Raw genomic sequence first — 22,691 nt, 5'->3', positions numbered from 1 at the left:
GGTACGGCTGTTTCCCCGACTGCACTTCTTGCTCTCTCCATTAGATGGCAGCAACACACCATCTTTGTAGGCAGGGGCGGTCCGAAGGGGCCGGGCCAAGGCCCACTGCCCACCCACTTACTTTTCTGGGTCCACATTAGTACGGTGTAGAATTTGGAAGACAAGAACCAAGAATATTGACTCTAAAGATCTAACGAGACCCACGAGTGCCGGTTGTGGAAAATCAGAAAGGGACAACTCAGAAAGGGAGCCATCACTGAAGGCTCCACCCCAGAACCAGGCAGAGAAGTGACACGCAATCCAGACTGCCCCGGACCGCCAGGGAGGACAGGGCATTAACCTCCCACGGAAAAGGGTGTTTCACAGAACGGAAAGCTCGTCCGTGTTAAACATCAGCTGTATCCAATGACGACAGTCAATGACAGAGCAGTGACATCGTTAAACAATCCAAGGAACAATTACAGGCTCTTTTGCACCTGCCCAGGCACTGGGCTGTCCCCTCCCCCGCCATCCTGGGCACAGGCCGCTGAGTGAACAGTCAGCACAGGACCGTGGCTCCAAGGCGCAGGACCCAGGCTCACTTTACAGATGCTGTGGCGTAACGTAATGGGTTAAGCATCCCATACAGGGTGTTGGCTGTGTCCTGGCTGCTCCACTTCTGACCCAGCTCCCTGTTCACAAGCCTGAGAAGGCAGTGGAAGAGGGCCCAAGGACTTGGGCTCCTGCACCCAAACGGAAGAACTGGATGAAGCTCCTGGCTCCCGCCCAGCCCACTTCTGGCATTGCAGCCATCTGGGGAGTGAACCAGCGGAATGAAGATCTCCATCTCTCTCTGTAACTCTGATTTTCTCGAATGGATACATCTTTTTTTAAAAAGCACTTTGCCTATGCCCCTAGGGAGTGCAGACAGGGCAGCACTTACCATTTTGCATTCCTATGTTGCAGACACACAACTCCAGTGGCTGAAATTCATGCCGATAAAAGCAGGTTTGGCACCAGAGTTGCGAGACGCGTCTCGTGTATCCCAACAGACTCGGGGTAACCAGCGGAGCAAACGTACCCGCGGCTCAGGGCAGGCCATTTGTGTTTTAAAGGAGGGTGATAAGGGAGAAAGAACACAGGCAGGGCCCATGTTCATTCACAGACATTACTCTTGCCAGGAAAGATTTTGGGAGACAATGTGAGCTTAGAACGAAGGCTACGGGGAGAGTATCCCCATCTAGACAAACAGAAAAGGCCAGGCACTCAGAGCAGGGGCAGCTCAGGGCTGTGGGTCAGCCGGAGGCTTAGCAAGGAAGCCATCGGGACCCCTGCTGGGCAGAACTCCTCTTGGAACACATGGTGCTTTGTGCCACCACCCAGCTGGGAACCCCTGGTTTTGTCGGCCTGTGTCACAACCTCAAGGAGAAAACAGCAGCCCGCCACCGCCCCCCGCCTTCCCCTAATCTGCCACACTTCCTATGACCTCCAGGACAGCTGTGGAGCACCCGGGCTACACATGAGCCCCACATCCCTTCCGCCTTTCCCCGCGTACGGAAAACAGACGCGCGTCACAGACCAGAAGAGGAAGCAGAGCCGTGGGCACGGGACAGAAGCTCAGTAACTCACGCTCAGGCTGCCTGCGGAACGGGATTTCATTACACATTCATCAGAATCGCTGGGCGTGGGCCAACGATCATTCAGTGCACAAAGAGAAGTCTAACAACGCTTTCAGCATTTATTAAAATGAGGATAACTGCTTATATTTTCTTTGAAGAATAAGGTTAAGCAAAAAAAAATAAGGTTTCATTTTTGGAAGGTTAAAACAAGTTTAACACAGGAATGATTTGTATATAGAACAGAATAAATATGTGTTGGATGGACTGAAACTCTCGCTACGGAAAATTCAAAGAACACCTCGCACAGTACACAAACCAAGGCTTGTTTAAAACATTCTAACGGTACTTAAACACAGAACGTTCTGTATCAAATTTTTAAAAATCAAAGATCACACAACCCTGTGGCTAAGATCTTAACAGAAAAGCAACAATTTACTAACGTCTAAGTGGTAACAAACAATAGTAGCTAGAAACATACATTTTCCTAAAATTGACCAAGCCAACCTTTCTGTGTGTATTTAAAAGCAGCTTATGGAAGTAAACTTTCCTCGGGTGACAGCACGTTGCCACCTGGACCAACCCCACGCACACACACCCCTGCCTGTTGTAACGACGGCGCTGCTCAGCCGTCCCGCCATGCCTGTATTTCACAGTAGGTGACTGGGGATGGCAGGCCTGTGACAAGCCATCAAGATGCCAGTACTCCGGACCAACGCAACACCTTAAGTGGCTACAGCTGGAGAAGCCTTCGGCCTCCCAGGTTCTCCTGGGCGGTGCAGACCAGGCTGGCGTGCACGGCAGCAAGCAATCCCGGTTGCACTGCAGACCCAGGGTCTACAATCAGGTCCCAGAGCTGCACTTGTCTTTAAATTTACTAAAAATACAAAGCAAATCTAAATTTAGAGCAATTTTAAATGATTGCATAGCAACTAAAATGCACAAAGGCAACAGATATCAGAATTTCTATATAATCATCCAATAAGGAAATAGCGGTTGAGCTTTATAAATTTTCAGGATTTTAAAAAATCAGAAACGGAACCTTGGGGGAGCATTTTATTTTATGATTTGTTATTACCATCATGAAGCCAGCTCTTCACAGTACACCGGTGACTGCTAACTCTGCGGCGTCTTCCTTCGTCTTCCCGCTTCCGTCGGTGACCTGCTGAAAGCCTGCCGAGGACAGCTGAGACCAGGGACACCACTTCCTTAGAGAGGCTCACGGAAAAGGAGCGCATTCTCACGAGCTCCAGAGCTGAGCTGGGACGCGTGGGGACAAAGGACTCCCTGCCCAACGCTGGCCCCACGGCACGCAGCAGCCACGTGGATGCCCTGCGGCTTTGCTTAGGCACCAGGCATCCCAGGCAGCCACCGGCCTGCGCGCTGCTGGAGGACTTGGATGCTCCTGAACTCTCTGCTTGCCTTTCCCGGGGGCCACAGCCCAAACAGCATGCCCCGCTCTGCAGGCGGAGGCGGCAGGGAGAAGAGGGGCAGGTAAGGAACCGAGTGCGTGGAATGGACTCACAGTCCAAGCCTCTCCCACAGGTGCATGGGGCCTCCCAGCCCCGCCCTGTCCCCGGATGAGCGGGTTGGGGCTCACGGCGGCCCAGTCTTAGTGCAGCTTGTTGTGCACGGGGTGGAGCAAGGTCATGTGCTCGGCGCCTTTGAAGGGCAGCTTCTCGGAGGAGTAGTAGCGCACGAGCTCCGGGATGCTGCCGAACACGGCGCTGGTCTGATCCAGGGTGAATCTGTTCTCCTTGGTCTGGGCCACGATGATGTGCACGCAGCCTTGACTGGTCCTGGGGCCAAGCACACATCAGGCAGGGCACATGAGTGAGCGAGCCCGGGAGCTCCCCACCAGCCCCCGCCACGATGCTGGCCAGATTCCTGGGGGGCCCAGGGGTCTCCTCCCCTCTGGGAGTGGACTGCACAGAGACTTGCTGCTCACAAGTCGGGCAGCCCAATCGCGCGCGTCCTGACTGCCCCGAGCCATCAGGTACGGCGCCACAAGGATGACGGGGAAATGCCAACTCCCGCCTAGCCCTCAAGTTACAGAACCTGTGCTTACACCGACATGGGGCGGCACAGGCGAGGCGTCAGCCGTCCACTCTCTCACCACGGCCAGAAAGACGGGTGAGGTTTCTTTCTCCTTGTGTCCAGAAAACAACCCATGAATGCCGCCACTACTACTGCTGCTGCTGCTACTGCTACTGCTACTACTACTACTACTGGTGGTAGTAGCAGTGGTGATAACAATTAAAACTGCTTCCTCCTCCACTTCCCGGGCAGAAAGACTTTGCCCACTTGTGTGTAATGATGGCTGGCACCGCAGGCTCCCAGATCTGAGCGCCGGCGCCGACGTCAGGCTGCCGGGCCGGCCCGCTCGCTCGCCGACAGTCAGGCTGCCGGGCCGGCCCGCTCGCTCGCGGTGCTCGGCGCCCTCCCCGCCCCCAGCGGCCCTGCAGCCTGATTGTCTCAGCGGCAGGGGCTCAGCTTCCTCAGGAAGGAAACGCCGTCAGGGCTCCTGACAATGATCCTCCAATGCAGTGGCACCGCGCTCACAGAGCAGCGAGAATTTCCATGACACACGCTCTGGGGCCGGAGTTCTCTGTGCACAGGCAGCACGAGCGGGAGGTGAGGCAGCACCTCCTTCTCCACCAGCCGGATGGGTATCCAAACTGCAGGTGGCATTTCGGTGGTCAGGGCATCTGATTTATTAAAGCCCTCCCCCCCCCACCAAGGCGAGGGAAGAGAAGCCTGACCACCCCATAGGAGTTACTCTTTTGATGGGGGGCCGGTTCTCCAAGTGGGAAGGCCCACTGCAGGCCAGGTGATGTGAGGTGCAGATGGACCCATGTCCAGCGGTAACGAACCAGGACCCCCACTCTGGCGGCAGAATTGGGACTTGCACCCAACCCCAACCGAGCACGTCATCACGGCAGTTCGTGGGAATGCCCCTGAGCTTCTGGCGACACGCGACCCTGGGGGCACCTTCCCGAGATCTCGTTTTGGACAGGGAACCTCCCCGGGACAGGAAGGGCCATCACGGGGCACCCCCCCGCTCCTTGAAGGCGGTGGGCGTGGGTACTTACTTCAGCGCGATGGAGTACCTGCTGCTCCCCGACTCGCTGTTTCGAACCAGGTAGCCGGCTTCTCTGCAGGGCTGTAGCCGGCTCTCGGCCTCAGCTCGGGTGATGGCGCCATGGTACCACCTGCAAAGGGGGCGGGGGAGACGCCTGAGTGCCAGATCCAGACCGGGCATCGTGCCACAAAGCACTGCTTGCAATGAACTCCTCAGCAGCCTGATCCAGGTCCTGGTCCCACTCAGAACAGACAAAATACAGATGGGAGGGAGGGGGGAAGGGGCTCTGGCTCTCAAAGCCTCGCAATCCTACCAGAGGGAGTTTGCAGGCCAGAGTCATTTAAAAAGTTTTCGCCCTGGCTAGGAGGACGGAATTGTAAATTAAGTTTCTTGAGATGTGGTGCACTTCCATCCTGCACGAGTGTGCCGGCCTGGGAGAGACGGGCTGCGTACCGAGCCCCACGGCACAGGCGAGGAAGCGCACGCAGCACAGAAGCGGACGCAAGCCTGGCAGAGGGTCTGTAGGGGACTCACGGCTGCTTCTCCAGGGGCAGGCCTGGGTCCACTTTCTCGCCTTCGCTGTGCTCAGGCAGGGCTGGCTTCAGGATCTTCTGGGTCCAGCTCTTCTGCCGGTGGTGCTGCCTCGGCGCCTCCTCCTTCACGGCCGCTCGCTCGGCGCCTTCGAACTGGACTGCAAGGAAGATGCCATTCACCGTGGGGCCCCGAAGCAAGGCGCCCTTCTTTGCGCCCGCTCCGCTCAGGAGCTCTGCGAAAAGCCCTGGGCGGCGGAGCTCCTGCTGCCTCTGGTGCCTGACCCCGCTGCTGCTACCCGCGCACGTGCAGCCCCTGTTCTGCTGGGCGTTCCTCAGCTTCAGAACACGACAAGAAACCACTTCACTGCACTCAACACACACGCTCAGCATTTTCATAATGAAAGACCGAACACGTTCATGGCAGTGGCTCCTTGCAAGAGTGTGTGTGTCTCATTCTATGAAACCAAACAGTTTTTTCCTATGACGTGACAAAAACAAAAATCAACTCAGAAACACAAAGATAGGAACACACCAGAGGTGATGACATCCAGGCTGGACGGGAGACAGTGAGGAAGTGGCAGCACCGATACAGGACCACGACAGCAGCGGACACCCGCAGAGACCGACCAAAATCAGTACTCGACTCAGTACTCGCTTTCAAACATATTACTGCCTCCATCGGACCTTTTACACTGGCTACACTTTTTGTTTTTTAAAGATTTCTTTGAAAGGGAGAGTTAGAGAGGGAGGAAGTGGGGGGGGGGGGAGGAAGAGAGAGGGAAGGAGGAGAGAGAGAGCGATCAATCTTCTATCCACTGGTTCACACCCAAAATGGCCACAATGGCCAGGGCTGGGCCAAGCTAAAGCCAGGAGCTTCTTCTGGGTCTCCCACATGGGTGCAGGGGCCCAAGCACTTGGGTCATCTGCTGCTGCTTTCCCAGGCGCATTGGCAGGGAGCTGGATTGGAAGTAGAGCAGCCAGTGGCTTAATCCACTATGCCACAGCGCTGGCCTCACACTGGCTATACTTTTAGCTGCAAACCTGACTATATAGTTAGAGTGATGTTATTGTTAGAAATGATGTGGTCAGCCAAGTAGAGAAGCTGTACCTTGGGAGAAGCAGGAGGGAGGAATATCTTGACTATTTATTGACAACCTACTCACCAACTTTCTCTGAAGTGATTTAAAAAATTCACACTTGAAGAACTGGATTTCTTTAGGAGGATTTTGAAAACAAGACAGAAATCCCAGCTTCACCCGGCTTCCCAATCACCTCTCCCTGTAGCCATTCTAGCCAGCACTGCCATTTTATACACAGGGATTTTAACCAGCACCGACTCACACTGGAGAAAGCTGCTCCCGGGCTGGGCTTGGGGCGCCGAGGGTTAAGCTGCCACCTGCGACAAGGGATCCCAAATCTGAGCGTCAGCTGGGGCCATTTGAGAAGTGAACCAGCGGATGGAAGAAGCTTTCTCTCTGTCTCTCCCGGTTACTCTGCCTTTCAAATATATTTTAAAAAATCTTAAAAAAAAAAAAAAAACCCAGAATTTATTTTATATATAAAGAAAGAAAAAGCTGCTCCCTGCCCAGAAGCTTCACTAGTGGGAAAATAAGTGCTCAGATGTTTTTTCAGCAGTCACTTAAGGCGCTTCCACAACAGCTGCACCCTGGGAAGCGAAGGACAAATAAAGGCACCCACAGGATCAGAGAGAAATGCGACACCAAGGCTCCGCTTCAGTCCTGGCCTTTATCCACAGTGAGGTTCTTAGCTCCCAACCTCAAGTTCCTCGGAAAAAAAGAGACGTGCAGTGAGGAATATAAAGGAAATGGATTTGGAAAACAGGCAAAATCCTCTCTTCTTGTTCATCTGAAAATTACAAAACATCACCGTCAACAACAGTCACCCTGCTGTGCGACTGAGCAGAGGATGTAATCCACTGATCTGGCTGACTTTGAACCTGCTCACCAGCCTCTCCCGGCCCCTCTCCCCTCCCCACTCTGGTACCCAGGATCCTACTCCTGACTTCTTCGAGGCCACTTTTCCATATTCCACGTGAGTGAGACGATGCAGTGAGGGAGGCCTGAGGTGCAGGAAACCCAGATGCATATACTGAGGCACCACACTGTGCTCAGTGAGCGGTATACTTAGTGCTAATCAAAATCAAAATTTCTTATTTATCTAGGGGAGAGAGATAGATAGATAGAGAGAGAGAGAGAGAGAGAGAGAGAGAGAGAGAGAGAGAAACTCCCCAAGGTGCCCACAACGGCCAGGGCAGGACCAGGCTAAAGCCAGAAAGTAGGAACTCAGGCCAGGTCTCCCACGTAGGTGACAGGAGCTCTGTGGCCTGCGGCTTCCTGGGGTCTGCATTAGTGGAGAGCTGGGGTTGGGAACCAGACCCTGGCAGCCTTTCGTGGGACGTGGGCATCTTAATTGCTAGGCTAAAGCCCACTCCTTTTACTTTTAAATGCCTGGCATCCAAGTTTTGTTTTTTATTAACATTTTTATTGATGATTTACTTGACAGCCAGAGCCAGACACAGAAAAAACTCCCATCTGCTGGTTTACTCCCCCCAAAAGCCCAAAAGCACCCGACAAGCAGACAGCCAGGCACTCAATGTAGGTCTCCCACGTGGGCGGCAAGGATCCAGCCAGTGCCCCAAGCAGCGTTTTAGGCAGAGTGCCCGCCACTGCCTTCCCCCTCCCCCCTCCCCCAAGTCTTCCAACAGAGGGGCTGGTGGGCGGGGCTCCATGGGCGGGGCTCCAGTAGGGGCGTGGCGGCCGCAGGCCCCACCCTCACCTGACAGCGCCCGAACGATCTGCTCCCTCTTCCACTCCCAAGGCTGCTCGTACTCGGCAGCCGGCCGCTCGTCGCTCTCGGGCAGCCGGCTGTCCGGGGGCCGCGCCTTGCCGTCGGGCTCATAGGGCGTGTCGTAGAGCTGCGGTGGCTTGGCCAGCAGGTCCTTGGAGCTCCGTCTCTTGGCCGAGGCCTCTGGCTTCCCGCCGTCCTGCCCAGGCTCGCAGGGGCTGTCCCGTAGCTGAAGCGCCTTCACCAGGGGGTCTTTGGAGCCGCGGCGCCTGATTTCTGAAAAGCACAGGTCACACACACTAGGTGGAGAGCAAAGGCGCCCCGGAGCCCGGTCACCTGTGCACCGATGACTGCCCCTGTGGTTAAGGGTGGCAGGCCACCCACGTTCCTCCTTAAGGGGCTGGCTGTTTCCCAGTGGGACTCCAAAAGCGGGAGGCCGGAGCCCACAGTGTCCTCCCTCCGGCCAGGCCACCGCTGAGCCAGACAAGGCGGGCAGTGGAGGAGTTGGAGCAGGCAGCGCAGGTGCGGCCGGGAGCACCCCAGGGAGCCGCAGCCTCCAGGAACCTGCTCCAGCTCCTGCTGTCGGCTCTAAGTTCACCTTCCAAGTTTTTAAAATCCTGCTGGCAAGTCCAGAGCAAAGCCTTTTTAACAAAGATCAGCTGAGCGCTTGAGATGCTACAAAGCAGAGCTGCATACCTGCACAGGGGCCACACTTGCAGGCATCTGACAGAGTTCTTGACTTGGGGGCTGCTTCAAACATGGGGGGGGGGGCAGCCAGACCCAGGCACTAATAAACACATGCGGTTTCGCAGGAAATCAAAGCAGAGAGGTGTGAGGGGGCAGCACCAATAACCCAACGCTGCCCTTTCTGCTGGTAGGCGCTGCCCTGGGTGTGCTGCCCGGCCCCCCGCACTGACAGCCACGCCAGTTCCTTGCGCATCACAGAAAGGCAGGCTCCAGAAGAGAAAGCTGGAGGGAATCATCCAGACCAAGGCGTGGCGGAGCCTGGATTCCAAAGCAGGAAGCCGGGGCCCCACAGCCACATTCTTAGCTACCAGGCCAGGGGCCATTCCAAGTGGAAGAGAAATGGCAGATGAGCCGACTGACAGAGAGGGCCGTTTCCAGGGGAGGAAGCTGCCCGCGCCGAGGCACAGAGGTGGGCACTGGACAGGGTTGCTCCTGCCAGGGGGAGTGGATGGAGAAGCCTAAAGCACAGAATGCCAAGGGGCAGAAGCTCCAAAAGCAAGGACGAAATGTCTGGATTGTTCTGCAGGCAATGCACTCATACTTCGTTTTTAGAACAGGGAGTAGCAATTATATCCATGTTTCACTGGAAGATACCTACACACACACTGTACAGCCTGGCCCATGTATCAGGGTGCCAGAGTTGGAGTCCCAGCCCTGCCCCCAGTCCAGCTTCCTGCTAACGTGCACCCTGGGAGGTGGCAGGAGATGGTTCAAGTAGTTGGGCTGCTGCCACCCACGTGGGAGACCTGGATGGAGTTTCTGGCTCCTGGCCGGATCTAGGGATGTTGTGGGCATTTGGGGAGTGAACCAGTGGATGAGAGCTCTGTCTCACTGCTTCTCAAATTAAAACAAACCAATAAGCAAACAATCAATTGTTAAAAAGTAGTACAGTCTGTGTGGAGGCACAGAAATGGATGGGAAAAACCTGATGCAAACTGACCAAGCAGCTGCTAACCAGCCAGCCTAGCACAGTGGCATGGGGACTGACCAGCCTGGAGCTTCTAGGTGGAGGAGGAGATGAGTCTGTGAGTTTAGAAAACCAGAGCTGGTGACAGAGACCACGTGGAACTCCGGTTCCCTGCACACTGCACTGCCTCACGCCCACCGTGTCCTGGGGATCTTCGAATCCTTTGCAACTTTGTCCTTTGGAGAAGCCTTTCCTGCCCACCTTCTCCTCCAACGCCCCACAGGGCGATGAGGGGCCGTGGTGGTGCCAGCCCACTCCCACCCTGCCCTTCTCCCACGGCACGGATTTCCCTGTGGTTGCGTATGCCCAGTGTGATGGAGACCACCAGGGAAGGGACCCCCGTGCCTTACGTGTACAGCACGTGCAGTTGTGAAATAATGGCTACGTGCACGCATGGACGGGAGGCGGGAGGGCGGGCAAAGGGCTCTGGAGCCTCTCCCGGCAGGGGGCAGCGTGGATGTGCGGGGGCCATCGAGGAGTTGCTCCTGAATGGATCGCTACTGTGGGAATGTGGGAATGAAGGCACTCGCTAGAGCAGAGGAGGGCAGAGTGAAAGCCAGAGGGGCTCAGAGGCAGATCCCCGGCTCCCTCAGCCAAGCGTGGCTGGAAGTGGACAGGTGGGCAGGAAGAGGATCCAAGGACAGCAGCACCCGGGAGAGAGATGATGGAAAGACTTTCCCTCTGTAACTTCCGAACAGGACGGTGGACAGGAGAAGAATCAGCCACTCCCCAACAAGGAAAAGATAGCAACGAGAGAAAGACACCAAATTCAAAACCTGTCCATAGGTGAGGTTACCGTTCCGCTGCGCGGGGCCCTCCGCTCTCTCATGAGCGTCACTGGGGAGCCGCTGACTTAGCAGGTCCGGGGTGCATCCTGGGAGGCAGCTTCTGAGTGTCCCCGGACAGTCCATCAAGCAGCGAGCCCAGGACCTCTGCCACACCTCCCGGGTCTCGGCGGTCCCATCGAAGTTCTCCGCTCTCCAGAGCGAACCTCTCCTGGCTGGCCCCAGCCCGAGGATGAGGGCACTGTCAGCTCCCCAAGTCCTCTACATGGCCATCTCGGGTCCCCAGGCCAGGCCAGATGCCTGGGGTCATCCGAGGTCAGGATTCTATCTCTGGCCCAATCTCCCGACTTCCAATCCTACAGCTTTTTTTCTTCATTGCCTATTCTAGATGGGGCTACGGAAAACAAGAAACAAAAACATACTCTGTTCTTGGTTCAGTTAAGATAAGGCTGGAATTTCTAAAAAAGAACTTTTCCTTAAGAACTAAGAAAAAGGAAGCAAGAAAACACAAAGGAATTCCAAGGATGAATTTTGAGTTCTTAGGTTTCTGATCAAAACTTGTTGACCCTCGTGGAGAACGTCTGGCACTGGCTGGGAAGTCCTTCCTCGGGTCCCCTTCCCTCCTGCCCCAGCTGAACCACGAGGAAGACGGAGGGATGCTGGCTCCCAAGGAAGTTCAAGTCAGTTGGCATTAAAATGCTACCCAGTGATAAGGATCTTAAGTTCTTCCTTCGCTTGCATTTGAGGTTTTCTTGTGTAATGAGAGCCTTATACAGAATGCTACTTCAAAAAGCTCATGAAAAATGCGAGGGATAAGTTTATTTTCGTAGGAAAAAAAATTGCAGTCTGTACCAGGGGGTCTCCAAGGTTTGTGCAGTGTGTACTGTAAGAGAACTGTGCATGGATTTCAACATCTTTTGCCTGGGCTTCTTGCACCAAGACAGACATCTTTCATTTCTACTTGCTCTGAGCTTTTTAGGTCCTCTTGCATTCCTCCCTGTTATGGGCTGCGTAACAGTTTGGATGTCCCCACAAAGGTGCATGTTTGGGGGGACTGACCCCCAAAGCCTTATGTTAATGGATAATGGACTAAGAGGGAGACAAGCTAATTATGGCACCCAGCAGAGGGGGTCCAGCGGGAGGCTCTTGGTCACTGGGGGCTTGCCTGGGAAGGGGACTCTCCAGAGAGGGCTGGTTCTTCAAGCTGAGTCCAGCCCAGCTCCCCTCTGCTCCTTGCCTCACCCTGGGATCCTCCCTCGTACCTCTTCTGCCACCCACTGTCCTCATCAGAGGACCGATGGACAGGGCAACCTAACCTTGGACGGAGAGCTCTGATCAACTTCCTGCCTCCCTCCCCCAGTAACTCTGCTCAGGTCCTTGTTACACAGTAACAAGAAGTTACAGGGTACACTGGGAGAGCTGGGAGCCTCCCCGGGAAGCCCACAACGAGAATGAGCCTTCCAGCACCAGGCAGAATCTGCACACTATCATCTGCTGAAACAACCTTCAATCAAGGGAAAAACGGCTGTGCACAGGTCCCCGCCCCTCCACGGGGAGTGACCCCCAGTCCATTCCAACACCTGGCCACCCCTAACCTGAGGCGCCATAGAAACAGAAACAATCGCAGGGCTGCGAGCCGACCCTTCCTGCAGGGAGAATAACTCCTGACGTGCAGAGCTGGCTCCAAGAGGAAACGAGCCTGAGAAGGAGGAAATGGCAAGCGGAAGCTACACCCTGGCTGCCGACAGAGGCCATTTACCACGGCAGACCACGGCGCATGGACGGTGGCAGATAAACACTGGTTCGCAGCCATCGCCGAAATGCAGCGCTGACCTGCAGCACTCAGCGTGGGCAACGGGTGGCGTGAAACCCGGCGGGGGCTGAACAGGAGCGCTCAACCGCCATCTTGCCGCCATTCACTTTTAAAACCCGGCTGAAGACGAAGGCTTTCTTTACCAGACTGTCGCAGCGAGCTGTTCTTGTTGCTCTCGAGCGCTCAGAACTCTGACGATGGGGCTCTCTCGGGAGCGTCTACAAGGTGCTCCCACGAGTCACTGCATACCCAGTGTCTCACCGAGGCCTCCTAACAGTGACATCTGTGTGATCCCATTTGCACAGGCAAATAAACTGAGCCCACAGCGATGCAGCAGGTGGTGAGGAGCCATTTACTCCAGACTCCAGAGCCCCTGTCTTTCGTTATGCTCAAAAGATTTCATGTCAAATGTTAATGACAATTTCTAAATAATGCACCCTTTCTTCTGATCCCTTTCATATTTCTAAAACATTAAATTTGGAGCCTCATGGGGGTCTATTTTCCTCTTGGAATCAGAAACAGGGCTGGTAGGCAGCTTTTTTTAAACTCACATCTTTTATCACTGCATAAGCTTTTGATTTAAAGTTTCTTTAATTGTTTCTTAAAAGATAAATTGAAATATCTGAACAAAGCAGGGGTAAGTCAGAAACCATGACATTCACTAAGTAGGGACAAATTACATAAATCAGATTTCATTTATAAATTTTTCCTTAATCCTTTTATTAACAGACTTTTTTTTTTTTTTTTTTTTTTTTTTTTTTTTTTTTTTTTTGGACAGGCAGAGTGGACAGTGGGAGAGAGAGACAGGGAGAAAGGTCTTCCTTTGCCGTTGGTTCACCCTCCAATGGCCGCCTCGGCCGGCGCACCACGCTGATCCTAAGCCAGGAGCCAGGTGCTTCTCCTGGTCTCCCATGCAGGTGCAGGGCCCAAGGACTTGGGCCACAGCAGAAAGCTGGCCTGGAAGAGGGCCAACCGGGACAGAATCCAGCACCTCGACCGGGACTAGAACCCGGTGTGCCGGTACTGCAGGCGGAGGATTAGCCTAGTGAGCCGCAGCGCCGGCCTAACAGAGACTTTAATACCAAGGTTCTTCTTTAGACTGGACTCTGTTTACCAGAGGTGGGCACGCCTGGCCCGTGGGCCATATAAGGCCTTGGAAATCATTTGGTCTCACTCTGCCAAGGCTGCTGCAGGCGAGACTCGAAACTCAAGAAATCTACAGCAGGCTCCTTTTTAAGTTGATCATTCCATGTGGCCCGCGCGGATGATGTTATAAATATCCACATGGCCCTGGCAGAAAAAAGGTTCTCCACCCCTGCTGAGTTTAAACCAACAAAACCATTTGGAAGCAAAAGTAAAATTTAAAACCCATCTTCAACTGGAGTTCAATAGCTAAAACCAAAGGTTGCTGAATGACCTGGTATCTCCACTGTTGAGCTGTACAATTTGGATATTATTTAATCTTTCTGTCATATAAATTTTCTTCAACTTATTTTTTAAAAAAACTCTACTTTAGCCGGTATTGTGGCATACAGGGTAAAGCCGCTGCCTGTGGCACCGGCATCCTATATAAGTGTGGGTTCGAGTCCCAGCTGCTCTGCTTCTGATCCAGTTCCTTACTAATGGCCTGGGAAAGGCAGAGGAGGATGGCACAACAGTTTGGATCCCTGTCACCCATATAGGAGAACTGGATGAAGCTTCTGGCTTTGGCCTGGCCTGGTGTTGGCCATTGTGGCAATCTGGGGAGTGGACCAGTGAGGTAAGACCTCTCTCTCTCTCTGGCTCTTATAAATAAATAAATCTCTAAAGAAATAAAAACTTACTTTATAGTGTTGTAGGATTTAGGGAAATAATTTGGCATAGTTTGCCTCATAGGTCCTCAATATAGCTATATAATACCAACTGAAGGAAGAATTCGTAAGCTGATAGCTGTCTTAAGGAACTTCTAAAGACCCAGCTAACATTACAGTTAATTTTGGGGGCCATGCAGTGGGTTAAGCACCGGTGTGCAGTACTGGCATCCCATATGGGTGCCGACTTGATTCCTGGCTGCTCCTCTTCCAATCCAGCTCCCTGCTATGGCCTGGGAAAGCAGCAGAAGATGGCCCAAGTCCCTGGGCCCCTGCATCCACATGGGAGACTTGGAAGAAGCCCCTGGCTCCTGGCTTCAGCCTGGTACAACCCTGGCTATTGCAGCCATTTGGGAAGTAAACAGCAGATGGACGATCTCTGTTTCTCCTCCCTGTGCCTTTTAAATCAATCAATCTTTTTAAAAAAATTAAAATTTGGTGGCTAAAACTCATAATGCTAAGTTATGTAGAATTTTTCTGCTAATTACTAAGCTAAATGTTCCTGCTAATTTAGCAGAAAAAACAGAGGCTTGGGGCTGGTGTGTGGTGCAGCGGGTTAATACCCTGGCCTGAAGCTCTGGCATCCCATATGGGCATTGGTTCTAGTCCCGGCTGCTCCTCTTCCGATCCAGCTCTCTGCTATGGCCTGGGATAGCAGTAGAAGATGGCCCAAGTCCCTGGGCCCCTGCATCCACGTGGGAGACCTGGAAAAAGCTCCCGCCTCCTGGCTTTGGATCGGCGCAGTTCCGGTCGTTGCAGCCAATTGGGAAGTGAACCATCGGATGGAAGACCTGTCTCTCTCTCTCTGCCTCTCCTCTCTATGTGTAACTCTCTCGAGTAAAAAATAAATAAATCTTTAAAAAAGGAAAAAGCGGCTTATGCTAGTATTGCCTTGTATTAACAGTTGTATCTTGTGAACAAGACTTTGGATAAATCTAAGGGAGAATTTATTTATGAATTCATGACTGTTTAAAGTTTAGAGCAGGGGCTGGTGTGATGCTGGTTTGGCTGCTCAGCTTTCAATCCAACTCTCTGTTTATATACTGGGGAAGGCAGCAGAAGCCAGCCCAAGTCCCTGGGCCCCTTCCACCCGCATAGGAGACCCGGATGGAGTTCCAGGCTCCTGGCTTTGGCCTGGACCAGTCCCAACCTTTCTGGCCATCTGGGGAGTCAACTAGCAGATGGAAGATCTCTCTTTCTCTCTCTCTCCCTGTCACTCTGCTTTTCAGATAAATAAAATAAAACTTAAAAAAAAAAAAAAAAAAAGCGGGTAAAGCCACCACCTGCAGTGCCGGCATCCCACATGGGCGCCGGCTGGAGACCTAGCTGCTCCATTTCCAATCCAGCTCTCTGCTGTGGCCTGGGAAAGCAGTGGAAGATGGCCCAAGTCCTTGGGCCCCTGCACCCACGTGGGAGACCCAGAAGAAGCTCCTGACTTCGGATAGGCCCAGCTCTGGCTGCTGTGGGGAGTGAACCAGTGGATGGAAGATCTCTCTCCCTGCCTCTCTGTAATTTTGCCTTTTAAATAAATTAATTAAAAAAAAAAAAAAACTTGAAAAAAAGACCCCAAGTTTCAGGCGGGGTGAGCACCGTGGAGAGGGTGAAGCTGCAGCTTGGGAAGCCGCATGTGCCGCTGGATGCTGGTTTGGGCCTCTGTGCTCTGCCCTCGACCCCGCTCCCTGCTAACGCTTCTGGAGGCAGCAGAGGAGGCCCAAGTGCTTGGGTTCCTGCACCCGCGTGGGAGACCCGTTGGAGATCCTGGCTCCTGGCTTTGTCCTGGCACAGCCCTGGCTGTTGTGGGCATTTGGGGAGTGAACCAGTGGGTGGAAGGTGTCTCTCTTTTTCTGACATTCAGATAAATAAATTCTTAAAAAATCAGTCAAGACCAAAGTTATGGCGGGGGATGGGGGGAGTTGGTTCCAGGGAGCCTTGGTCCCAGTGACTCGGCCATGGGAAAGTCATCAACTTCTTCCTGCCCCTTCTTCCTCTGTGCCTGACAGCCCCACGCTCTACTTTACGACGCACTCGCACTTTCTCAGTGACTTTTCTTCTTCTTTATTGCTGTTAGGTCTGACTTCCCTTACGTTGTGAGGTCCAAGGGCAGGGGTCGCGGGGTCGTCTTTACAGTATGCTGGAGTGCAGCACAGGGCCTAGTCCACTCTGAGTAAATTCTTAAGAAGGGTGGTGTTGGGTTTTGTGAAAGAGCACCACGGGCAGTATTCTAGATGCCCACGACGACGTGGAAGCCAGGCATGCTATTCCCACCTCACAGGGAGACAAAACGCACCTGCATGGGGTGGCAGCAACACAGCTCCGACTGCCCCCCTCCCCTCATCGTGAGATCCCATTCCTCAGCGCCCCCTCCACGAGCCAACCAAAACCCCCAATCTATCTCAAGAAACACAGGAAATTTCCAAATGTGGACCTGACAACCGAGCTCCTGAACTTACAAAAAAAAAAAACAAAAAAAAAAAAAACCAGCAGCAAATCTTTTATTTCCAGCTTCCAATAAACTCACTTCCTGTTATTCTGTCCAGCCGCGAGTATGTTCCCTACAGTGATTGGGGTGTTTGTGACAAATGAGGGGGCTTCAACATGTTCAGAATGTCCAACGTTTTTGCATCAAAATAAATGCAACTTTCAATTCCATTTCCATGAAGATTTTGAAGTTCCTTTGTATATTTTAAATGAGGAAACTTTAAAATCCATGACTATAATTTTTCAAAGTTGAGAGCAAATACTTATTACTAATTTAAGAAGTAATTTAGATTTTTAATAAAGCTGAATTTATCCACTCATTGAATACATTCATTTCGTACTCCTAAATGAATTTATTCACATAAACTATTTAAGACAGAGCTAGAATTTAATAAACACTCAAATATTAAAGGGTAGCTATTCTTATTAGGGCATTTATTTCACGTTGGGCAATTTTGATTTTTAAATTCCCTGTTCCCAGTGTATCTGCATGGAGAGATGCCCACTCAGGGGTCACGTTTATTTCTGCCAGCATCATTTCAAGTGTGCCCCACGGGCCAGGTGCAGTGGAAGACCTGTAACAAGGGGGCCTCCACTGTGGTCCTAGCTTATGGAGCTCTTGTGGCAATTACATGAAAAAAAAAAAAGGTATATTCATTTTTAAAAAGCACAGCACTATTACCAGTGTGGCTCCCCAGTAAACAGCTGGCACAGTATAAAATATTTTGAGCAAGGGACTGGCACTGTAGCATAGTAGGTTAAGCCTTGCCTGCAATGCTGGCATCCCAATAGGGACACCAGTTCATGTCCAGGCTGCTCCACTTTTGATCCAGCTCTCTGCTACGGCCAGGGAAAGCAGCAGAAAATGGCCCAAGTGCCTGGACCCCTGCACCCACGTGGGAGACCCAGAAGAAGCTCCTGGTTTCGGATCGGCCTGGCCACCACCATTTGGGGAGTGAACCAGTGGATGGGAGACCTTTCTCTCCCTGTCTGTAACTCTGCCTCTCAAGTAAATCTTAAAAAAAAAAAAAAGTTAAGTGAAAGAGGATGAGAATAAAACCAAAAGGACAAAGAAAGTCAATCAAATTAAGCATTCTTTTGGGAACTGCCTTTTTCTCAATTCTATATTCTTTTTCCTATCCCTTCCAAACCTCAGGTATTTTTTAAAATTCTGACTGAGTTCATTTTCACTTCCTTTCATTCACAGATTTCATGAGGGGTCACAGTGGGTGCCCCGCAAGGTCGCAGCCTGGCCGGGCCCGCCCACCCCGAATGCGGTGCCTTATCTCCAGGAGCAGAGAAGCAGGAAACAGAGCCGGGCCTTCCTGTTGCCGCCGGTGTCCTTCTGAGGCCGGCTCAGCCCTGCAGGGTGTTGCCGCGGCCCGCACAGTGCACGGAGCAGAGCCAGGGGCTCCTCTCCCAAGCAGGAAACGCATGGGGCTCCCTGGGTAGCGCTCGGAAGCGACTTCTTCATTACGGGTCAAAGGCGGCTCGGGAACATGAAGCGAACAGATCACCAACTTTAAGACCCGCAAATAAATCTAAATACCTAGTTTACGTTATTCTTAAGCACTCTTATATAGGCTTAAGAAAACTGCGAGTAAAAGGGGGAAATGTTCACCACCACAAATGACGCTGCGTGCTAAGCGCACAATCACCCGGACTTGAAAAGGTGCAAGATTAGCTGAGCTGGGTCTCAGGCGGCTTGCCTTGGGGGGCTTGGCTCCTGAGAGTGATAAACTATTCCTTCGTGATTAAATTTCTTTTGTGAGTTGGATTACATATGTGAAAGTTTCCCAAAGTGGCCAAAAATACACGTGATGAGGCAATCTTAATACCGAAAACAAATCACATCCCGAGCAGATCTGCAAAGCCCTGTGGAGATCTTGCACAGAATCAGAGAGACGCTAAGGACGCCTGCAGATTCCTACACTGAAGCTGCCTGGGCACTCCCATCTGGGGTCGGGGTCTCCTCTCCATTTCTTCTAGTCAGCAGGGTCTGGTTAAAGAGCTTTCTACCCCCCTCTTTCCCGAAAATGCCCCGGTGACTACTTCACAAGGCCCCAAGGGAGTGCGCTGAGAACCCAGGCACCGACCTGTGATCATCTGCTGGGCGTCATACGGCTCCATGTACCCGTCGTTCTCCCCTACTCGCTCCGCATCCCTTTGACCCTTGGTCCGTTTGGCATCATAAGGGTCAGCGTAGTCTTCTAGAATGATGACCTGAGAAGGAACCAGAGGGCAGATTATCAGGTTCCGAACGGCAACGGTGTCCAGGTGGCCACTGCCTCTCCCACGGATCCAGAGAAAAGCCAGTGTCTCTAACCAGCTCCAGAGCTTTTACACTGGATCAGGTGGCCCAGCTGGGCACAAGCATATGAATTTGGCGGAGAGGGGAGTAACTGATTTGCAACCATTCATCCAAACTCTTTTCCTTACCCCCAAGTCTCTCTTCACGTTCCTTTCTCTCCCTGTAACACACCATTTACATTGGAAGGCAGCTGTCGCTCTGAGCATAAAAAGATGAAGCTGGTCTACTGCATACCCCACACTGTGGGCCTTCTAAACTCCAATCAGCTGCTCACAGCGAAACCGCGGGTCAGCTACCAGCACTGGCCAGGCACCACGAACCTGACGCTTGCTTCCTTCCCACAGGAGTTCATAACAGCTCTGAAGAGACAGGCTTCAGAGAGGAGAACCGGCTCACTAGCAAGCAGTAGTCCAAGAGTTCTAGGTTCAACAGTCCCCAGGCCCACGGAGTCCTGGGCTACAGATCGGAGAGGGTTTTGCTGAGTGTCTGCGTTTGACAGCATCCACCTTCCCTCCCCAAGCAGGAGGTGTCTGGAGGGGTGGTGTGTGCAACAGTTCTGCTCTGCAGTGGCCGGTGACAACACGGAGGTCGGGGAGCCCTTCTTGGGGGGGCAGCTCCCAGCCGGCTCCGCAGTCTCCAACTGCATTCCCCAGAGTTCATGGAGCAGAACCACTGGCTCTGGCAGGTGGAGTTCAGGGGCGTGAACAGACTGGACGGGAGTCCTGTGCTTGGCAGGAGACAGCCTAAAAAGCTTCAGACATCCAGAAGTGACAACCATGAAAATAATCAGGCCACCAGCGCACAGGACGGAGCCCCACGCCCCCCGGTCCATTCTTCAAGACCGGCCCCACCCGTCTTGCAGATGCCCGGCATGAGGAGGAACAAAAGACGGAGCCCAGCAGCCAGCTGGACCGTGAGGAACAGATGCGCTAAGGCCACATCCGTCCCTCCCCAGTGCCCTGCTCAGTGCACGGCACCGGGCCTGGTGGAAAATGCACGCAGAAATAATAGGAGTGCCCAGCGCAGGCACACGTGGTCTGTGCTGCGGGCTCCTGGCTCTAGCCAGGTAGACAGCACGTTTGAGGCCAGGGCAAGAGAAAAGCGAAGTTCTCAAGACAGAAAGTGATGGCCAGGGCTGGAGTCAGAGATCTCAGTTTGACTCTCCTCTCTCCCCCAGAAGAGAGAATATCAAACAAACCAGACCAGACCTACTCCTCCCTTAAGAACGGACAGCCCCTTCCCGAGTTCCTGCTTCTTTTCTCAACCTTCCCACGCCGACGGCACCCGGAAACCCTCCAGCATGCGAGAGGCAGGCGACACTTTCTTCTCTCTTGAGCTGTGACTTCTCAAGGGCATTTCCTGGTCACAGTCTGTACTCCCCAGAGACCTTCACGTCCTGTGCGCCATATCCCATAAGCCGCTGCACACCCCATGTCTCTGGAAGGGATGAAGGAGCTGTGATCCCGGAGTGTGGCTGAAGCCCTGGGCAGCTCTTTGGGAGATGCATAGCAAACAATGATGGAATTTCCAGACCAGCAGAGAGTGGGGGGTGCGTTTGGGGCTGTGTCCCAGGAGCCCTGAAATGCACCCTTGTAGAGTTCGCAGATTACCACTCCTCAGGTTCCAAAGTCTTCCCCTGGATGTCAACGTTTCAATAAAACACTGGGGTGAGATGCCTCTCGGAAGGCCCACATGCCATCTCAGAGTCCCTGGGGCTGAATCCAGCTCTGCTTCCACCTCCAGCCTCCTACCAGCGTGCACCCAGGGAGGCAGCAGAGGATGGCTCAGGCACTTGGGTCCCTGCCACCCACATGGGGAACCAAGAGTTCTGGGCTCTTGGCTTCCGTGTGGTTCATCAGCTCTGGCTACTGCCAGCATCCGGGGGAGTAACCAGTGGATGGCAGATCCCTCTACATACGTCCTTCTATCTCTTTGTCTTTCAAACAAGTAATTCAAAAAATAAAATAAACCACTTCTACAAAGGAGTCAAATTTAGCAAAGCAGGCCTGCATCATTCAATCCCTCTTCTAAAAACTGCTAGCAAAATTAAGCGGGACGAACATTTCTGCTACGTTCTCCACCGCCACGAATGAGGGCTTTTCAAGATTTAAAGAAAAAGCCTAACGATTTTAAATGGTCACGGAGGAGTCGCCGAAAGGTAGCAGGGAAAGGCCCTTAGGACACCCAGGCTCACGCTTCCGCAGGTGCAAAGCAGCTTGGGGTTCGGCAGACTCACTCAGCTCCCCTCCCACGGAGTGTGGTCCCCCGAGGCCTGATTCTTACCGTGTCCTGCTGTTTAGCCAGCTTGCCCTTGTCCAGCTCGGGGCCCAGGGAGGAAGGGGAAGAGGATGCCGAGGATGAGCTGCTACTGCTGCTGCTGCTGCTGCTGCTGCTGCTACTGCTGCCGCCGCCCGGGTAGCTGCTCTTGCCGTTCTTCTCCTGAGCGTCCACCTTGATGAGCCGGTTGATGTAGGTGCTGCAGCCCGAGCTCTTGGCCGCGCTCCGGTGCGGCTCCTCCTCGGTGGTCCGCGAGTTCTTGCGGCCCTTGCCCGCCGCGGCTTGAATCAGACCCTGCAGGCTGTCCCGGGACAGCCGGCTGTCCTTGGGGGCCCCCACGCCGGACCTGCTGCCCCCCAGCTCGGCCGCCGAGTTCTTGCGGCCCTTGCCCGGGACCGGCCCCACGCCGCTCGCCTCCGAGTTCTTGCGCAGTTTGCCGCCGCCCGCGCTCCCCGGCTTGGCCCGCTCCGACGCCGTCTTCAGGTTCAGGGGGAACTCCTTGAACCACTTGGCCGCCATGAGGGGGGCCTGGGCGGCACGGCTCAGGAGCGTGGCGGCCGCGGCGCAGGCGAGCGAGGAGGCCCAGCCGGGACACGGAGAGGCGCCAGGGGTCGGGGGCCACTGCATTCCCCGGCCCTGGGGCGCTGGAGGCCGCGGCAAGGCCCCGCGACGGCTGCTCCGCGCGCCCCTGACCGGCCGTCGCCCACGCCCAGCAGAGTGGGCCCCCGCGTTCCGGGGCTGGAGGCCGGGGCGCCGCTCCGGACACGGACAGCAGCAGGCACGACGCGCGGGCGCCCCGCCCAGGGCTCGTCTTCAGCACCGGCACAGCCCGGGGACACCGCGGCTCTCCGGAGGCGGAGGCGCCAGGGGCTTCCCCTTGGCTTTTCCTCCCGCGGAGGCAGAGGCCGAGCCCACGGAAGCCCCCGACGGCCTTGCCCACGCTCGCAGGGACAAGAGCGGAGGCGGCAGAATGTCCCCGGCGCCGAACCCGACGGCGGGCGGGCAGGCCGGCGGACGGACGGACGGCGGGCCGCCCACCTCCTGCGCGCCCCTCCCCTCGGCTCCTGGCGCCTCCCAGCCCCGCTACCTCCCGCCCGGAGCCGGGTGCGGCGGGTCTTTGGGGACCGGGGCACGAGACCACAGCAGCGGCTGCACGTGCCGACTGGCCGCGCCCGCGAGGGCTCAGGGCCGCCCCAGCCGCACCGACTCCCCCGTCTGCCCCGAGCCGGTTTCTCACGGGCGCTGCCTTCAAACGCGGCCGGAGCGCGCCACGTGCGCCGCGCGGACCGCAGACTCAGGAGGGACGGCCCTCGGCCCCGCGCGCTCTGCAGACTCTCACAAGTGGCGCCGGGAGGCGGCGGCCACTTGCCCCCGCGCGCCCCTGCTCGCCGGGAGAGCGCAGCCCGCAGGACCGGCTCTTCCCGCCCGGCCCCACCGCAGGCCGCTGG

General features: G+C 54.4%; 1 protein-coding gene across 1 annotated transcript; it reads right to left on the bottom strand.

Moving 5' to 3' along the window:
• Positions 1 to 1,697: 1,697 nt before the first annotated feature.
• SHE (Src homology 2 domain containing E) lies at positions 1,698 to 22,243 on the bottom strand. The gene is made up of 6 exons (XM_002715456.5): positions 21,250 to 22,243; positions 18,752 to 18,878; positions 8,007 to 8,291; positions 5,212 to 5,368; positions 4,688 to 4,807; positions 1,698 to 3,394 (listed from the first exon to the last, which is right to left on the bottom strand). Exons 1-6 carry the CDS (start codon positions 21,868 to 21,870, stop codon positions 3,208 to 3,210), a joined length of 1,497 nt encoding a protein of 498 aa, XP_002715502.2. The 5' UTR covers positions 21,871 to 22,243; the 3' UTR covers positions 1,698 to 3,207.
• Between the last annotated feature and the right edge of the window lie 448 nt (positions 22,244 to 22,691).

This window comes from Oryctolagus cuniculus, chromosome 7 (genome assembly GCF_964237555.1).
Source record: "Oryctolagus cuniculus chromosome 7, mOryCun1.1, whole genome shotgun sequence".
NCBI lineage: Eukaryota > Metazoa > Chordata > Mammalia > Lagomorpha > Leporidae > Oryctolagus > Oryctolagus cuniculus.
The sequence above is the reverse complement of the archived record's forward strand: the minus strand, read 5'-3'. Positions and strand labels throughout refer to the sequence as shown.

What these genes read in the sequence shown, in the direction of transcription:
- SHE (XM_002715456.5), bottom strand. Translation starts at nt 21,870, where the DNA reads ATGCAGTGGCCCCCGACCCCTGGCGCCTCTCCGTGTCCCGGCTGGGCC. An exon ending in TGGCTAAACAGCAGGACACG is followed by an intron (nt 18,879 to 21,249) that starts GTAAGAATCAGG and finishes GTTCCTTCTCAG; the next exon opens with GTCATCATTCTAGAAGACTA. An exon ending in AGGTACTCCATCGCGCTGAA is followed by an intron (nt 3,395 to 4,687) that starts GTAAGTACCCAC and finishes GCTTGGCCCCAG; the next exon opens with GACCAGTCAAGGCTGCGTGC.